Source organism: Camelus ferus, chromosome 12, assembly GCF_009834535.1.
Source record: "Camelus ferus isolate YT-003-E chromosome 12, BCGSAC_Cfer_1.0, whole genome shotgun sequence".
NCBI classification, from domain to species: domain Eukaryota; kingdom Metazoa; phylum Chordata; class Mammalia; order Artiodactyla; family Camelidae; genus Camelus; species Camelus ferus.
The window spans coordinates 20,079,151-20,084,499 of NC_045707.1; the positions used below are offsets into that span (position 1 = coordinate 20,079,151).

General features: G+C 52.2%; 1 protein-coding gene across 6 annotated transcripts; it reads right to left on the reverse strand.

Moving 5' to 3' along the window:
• Positions 1-166: 166 nt before the first annotated feature.
• NABP2 (nucleic acid binding protein 2) lies at positions 167-5,270 on the reverse strand. Of its 6 annotated transcripts, none has more exons than XM_014555175.2 (7): positions 4,974-5,270; positions 3,068-3,169; positions 2,520-2,673; positions 2,346-2,417; positions 2,104-2,185; positions 1,946-2,009; positions 167-690 (listed from the first exon to the last, which is right to left on the reverse strand). In XM_014555175.2, exons 2-7 carry the CDS (start codon positions 3,144-3,146, stop codon positions 491-493), a joined length of 651 nt encoding a protein of 216 aa, XP_014410661.1. In that variant the 5' UTR covers positions 3,147-3,169; positions 4,974-5,270; the 3' UTR covers positions 167-490. The 6 variants fall into 6 exon arrangements, with proteins under 6 accessions (XP_014410661.1, XP_006179901.1, XP_014410662.1 ...); XM_006179839.3 differs by having other exon boundaries at positions 2,520-2,658; positions 4,974-5,266; XM_014555176.2 differs by lacking the exon at positions 4,974-5,270 and adding an exon at positions 4,614-4,938.
• Positions 5,271-5,349: the final 79 nt, after the last annotated feature.

The window sequence follows — 5,349 nt, forward strand, 5'->3', positions numbered from 1 at the left end:
TCACCAGCAGGGAGGGGGCAAGGGAGGGGCGCTGCCTTAAAGGGGCAGGCCTGCTTTGCCTAGGCCTTACCTGCAACCTATCTCCCCTCCGCCTCCTAGGGACACCCCACCCTCCCAAATGCCCAGCTGCTGATCTCTTCACTTTCTCATAAACAGCAAAGGAGTCTAGTACAGAGTGGTAATGTTTATTAGGAAGGGGATTCAATTCGACTTCCACATCACACGCACAAGAAACAGACTGTAATTGTCGTTTCTACAGAGGAAGGAGGGCCCTGAATTCCGGGGGACAGGCAGCTTCAGCTGGACAAGGAAGGGAGTATGGGCTTAGGGTGGATAAGGCCACTGTTCACCAGCCCTCCAGTGAAGTTTAGTGGCTAAAATACTGCTACAACCCCCCTGCTCCCCAAAGCCAGCAGCCCAGTATAAAGCTGTGTTCTCTAGCAGACACCTGGGTTATAGTTGGTGGGGGGAAGGGAGGAAGAATGTCTTGCTATCTCTTGCTGCTCCTCCGGGTTTCTTTGCCGTTACTGACAGGGTTGCTGGAAGGGCCAGAAGGGCCAGCAGGCGTGTGGTTGGGCTGGCTTCGGGTAATCCGGGTGCTGGGAGGGTGGGAGGGAGTGTGAGGGGGGTGCGAGCCACCACCAGGACCCGGTGGGGCACTCAGTCCATTCCCGTTCTGGCTCTCAGAGGCTAGTTGTGGGAGAAGGGGAAGAAACACAGGAGTTAGAGAACTGAGGTGGGAAAGCTGTCTACCCGCAAGGCCTCCCTCCCTGCTCCAGGAAGCAGCAGTCTTCACCAAGCACAACTGTGCACTGATGTCATGGGAGCAAGTGCAAAGAACATTAAGTTGTAGGAATGCAGCCCCAGAGAAGACATTTTTGACAGTTGCTACGTGAACCCTCATATGATATTTTTCCTCCTTTATTCATTTCTGTATTGTTGGGAGTCAGACCTAGAATTAGCTGTTTAGTTCTAGGCTCAAAGACCACTGACAAAATATCCCTTGACCAAAAGTGACAATAAAACTGGAGAAGCATTGGGAAGGGAAGGGCCTGAAGTTTCTGTGTTTAAATATAAGAAGGATCTTAAAAAAGAAAAAGAAAGAAAAAGGTGTGGTGTGTATCATGATGAAAATATAAATAAGAATAAGCAAAAAAACTATTGTACATACTCTCATGCCCCCAAAATAATGAGCAACATTTCTGTGTATGTTTTCAGCCTTTGATGGCTTCCTTAAACTACCTGAGCTGTGTCTATCACGATCACTGCACTCAACCAAAGTATATTATAACCGTCACCTGTGGGACTGCTTCCTTCATGGACTACAAGCTCCTAAGGGAAGTGCTGTGTTTTTCCCTTGGCATTCCCCGTCAGGAAATGCTTGTTACATGAAGGCAGAAACCTGCCTCTCACATACATAGGGCACCAGGGACCGAACCATATTCTAGATTTTGAGTTGGAAAAATCATAACCCTGAGGGTCAAGGCCTAGAAGCAAAGTCTAGTTTTAAGAAGATTGGCAACCCCGAAAGGGAACTATTTAGCGTTTACAGCTGTGCAGTGTGGACTCCATGTTGTCATGTAAGTAACACGCTGTATTAGAATTGTGTGATGAATCGAAATGGGCAAGGGGAAAAGGGGCAAGGTTCTTCCAGAGAAGAAACAGAGAGGAACAAGCAAAATGAATGAGGGCAATCCGTGTGGAGAAACTGCTCTCATTTTTGCCTTTGAGTGGTAGTGGCAAAAGGGAGCTCCACCAGTGATAGAAACACGTCCCTAAATATTTTCACCCCAGAGACTTGCAAAAGAGCTGGGAGAAGAATCAGGTGGAAGGGGATATATTGAGGAAAGAGAGATTTGGAAAAGGGAAGAGGGCAATGCATCTTTCCAGGCTGTGGAGATTAGGAGAGCAAAGAGGACCAATGGGTGGGAAGGAACAGGTTTACCTGTAGAAGTGGCAGGGGGTCCGGTGGTAGGCTGGGGAGCCGTGGGGCTGCTGTCGTTCTGTACCTGAAGGTACAGATGGCATATTTAGACCTTGCTCCCTTCCATGCTTCTTGGCCTGACATGCCCTCCTTCCCCACATCATGGCCATGGGACTCACCGTCTTGTTGGGTGCCTGCTGGGCGCTGTACTCAGGGTTTGGCTCACTGAAGTTAGGAACCTCAGAATAAACCATACAGAATCTGCGAGGGCAGAGAGTGGCAAAGCCTCAGACCCATCCTCTGTGCCATTCTGGAGGCCTCCAGGACATGAAATGAACACCCTTATGCTGCCTCCTTGCAAACCTCAAACTCCCCTCCTGGTCTGGTTCTTCTACATCCCAATCCCCAAGATAGGACTTACTCCCCAATCTTCTGAAGATCACCCCCACGGCCAGTGTACAGCGTCAGACAACCCTTGAACACTGAAGCGTACCTGTTGGGGGCAAAAAAAGCAGGATTCAGAATTACAGACTGTTAATCCCACCCCCTTGACTGTTGTTGCCGTTGGATAGCCAAAAGTCACCACCTGGCTTACCCTTTGGTGAGCCGGATAATGTCCCCAGGCTGGATCAGGTTGCCCACGTCGTCCCAGACAGAGATGTTGATGCTGCCAGTTTTGTCTGCCACTTTGCAGGTCCGAACCTCGTGCCCGTCCTTTGTCTTGGTCACTCGGCCTGGAGGGAGCAGATCAGTGGGGGTAGGGGGATGCTCAAATAAGTGGGGGCGTGGTCAGAGGGATGAGGTTTAGATACCGGTGGAGTGAGGAAAAAGGTGGACAAATAGGGCAAAGCCAAATCTCTGGGGCAGGTACGGGGGCCGGGGGGCAGCGGGGGAGGAGGGGCAGCACCATGGAGAGGGCCCTGAGTGGGAAGAGGCCCAAGTGGCATTGGAGGCTTGGATCTGGCCAGAGTTCCATCTACCCTACATTCTGGGAGGGGGCTAGGGGAGAGACTGGGTGTGCGCAGTATCCTGGGGTGCGCCCTGCATCCCAGGTGCAAGCTAAGAATGGAGATGATGTTCTCCCCCTCCTGGCCCCCAACTCCGAGAACCCGCGCAGGGGGCCCACCACCCCAGCATAGCCACCTGTCTCCAGCACAATGAAGATGAGGTTCAGGTTCTTGAGCCCGGGCTTGATATCCTTCACGAAGGTCTCCGTCGTCATGCTGCCCGAGCCTCAGCACCCCACTAGAAGGGGGAAAGGGGGATGAAGTTTCAACGCTTGGAGTCTTTGCCCCCATGTTCACTTCGCAAGGCCTATCTACTACACTAAGCTGGGGTCAGGCAGCCTCACACCCTCTAACTCCTCTAAAAGGTTAAAAACGAACTTCCCCTGGGGTCTCCAACTTAAGATCAGAATTTGACGACCTCCGGATAGGCTGCTGCGGGGCTGGAAGCCCCCCTCACGGCATGCTCTTTCAGTCTCAGACCCCGAGGTGGGAGAGACAACGGAGACCTGATTAGGGAACCTGGTGCAGAGCCAGGGAATGGAATCTTACTCATCAAACCTTCCCGAACCCTTATCTGGACAACCGGGGGCTCGATCCATCCCCTCCCCCACCCACAGCCCACCACCCACCAGCCAACCGGCCGGACAGTGTACGCCGCTGAGCCGCCTGCAGGGGGAGCCAAAAGCCCGGCTACCGCCGGATGCGGACCAATGAAACGCAGCAGGGCGAACATTCCCGGAAGTTTCCCCCGGCGGGCCCCCTCCAGCCAATCAGCACCGCCCTGGCTCGTCCCCGCCACCCCGCGTCCTGCCGCCCGTACCCGCTCAACCAATCGGGATTTGAGATTCACGCGCCCCCAAGGGGGTGGGATTTCAGGCATTAAAGGAGCCTCGGAGAGGGTTGACTCCGCAAGGAAAAAGATAGACCACGAGGGGGCGCATCAGATCCCAATTTTCCTCTACTTGAGTGGGAGAAAGCACTTAGACTAAGATTTTCTCTCCGAGACGTGACACAGTAGAAAAAGGGCCAAAGGTTTTTGGAATCCGGCGGACAAAAGCATGAAACCTGGCTCATCACTTCACTTCTTTTCTCGACAGTTCTTAAATTTGTGATTCCGTTTTGCAGAGAAGAAAACGAAGTTATATAAAAAGCAGTGCCTACCACGCAGCAGGCAGTTTCCTCCTCTTCTGCAACTGCTCTAACCCTCATCTTTATTCCTGATTTGGGGTCTTCATCTTTAATGCACTATCCAGCTTGGTCAAGGTCTCTAGAGAAAGTAGCATTCACACCAGAGACAGACGATAGGCTAACTCCCCTCCCCCTGCAACACACACACCTTTGGAAGTAATGGAATTAGAGGCCCAAAGAGCAACATTCGCATTAGTCTCTCTCACAGTTCGAAAGCCACCTGTTCCTAATGCACTTATCTCACTAGATCTCAGGGTCCCCCCGAGGAGTGAAAAGAGGCCTGAACCTTTAGTTTCCTTTGAGATTTGTTACATAGTCAACAAAAGGTAGCTAGCTCTGTAATGCTGTGTGTAAACCAATTACATACAAACAATGTATATACACGTCCATTACCATTTGCTTAGTGAATATCCATAACAAACAGTGCTTAATATTAGATTAACCTAAGAGGTCATGTAAATGTAATGTCTTGTTTTGGTCAATCAATCCCTTACCTTCTCCTAGAGCGCTTTAGGCTCCACCTGGACTTTTCCTCGAAGATCAGGTTCTCTCCCTCCCACACTCCCAGCCACGGTGTTGTACCCCAAGGAAATCAAACCACAACCCAGGAAGAAGGACATTTTATCTCCCTTCTCTCTCCTTAAGTGTTTCAGGGAGCTGTACGAGTGTTCGGAGAGCCGCCTAAGTATGCCATGAGTGCAGCTAGGAGAGAGGCGGACAACCCATAGGGCACCCTAGATCAAAGTTTTCCGGTCAGACACTCCCGCATTCCCCACCCCTTGATCGCCTTGTTGACTACAGTATCCACTCCCACGACTATGCGTCATAAGATCGGGAGGCTCTGGGATGCTGACCGCGGCTCTGGAAACGGGCGAGGGGCCGGACAGACGGCAGGTCACACTGCAGGCCAGCCTCCTAGCGACGATCTCGCACCAAGCCGCATCAGCCTTAGGGCATGGAACACGTGCACCCCTCCAAAGCCAAGTCTTGCGCCCGGGGGGGAAAGTCGGCCTCCAGCTCTGCCCCTGACGTTCACGCTGAGAAGAACACAGAGTTCGCCCTCCCAAATGACTACACAGCTCTCGCTGGGACCATAAAGATTTCCGGTCTAGAGCGGAGGTCTGGCTAGCCTTCCACTCTCCTCGTTGGCCGCTCGTGGTTTCTAGTCCAGGGCTGAGTTAAACAAAGAGGCGGGGTTTGGTGACGAGCTTCCGCCGGGTTGCGTAGCAG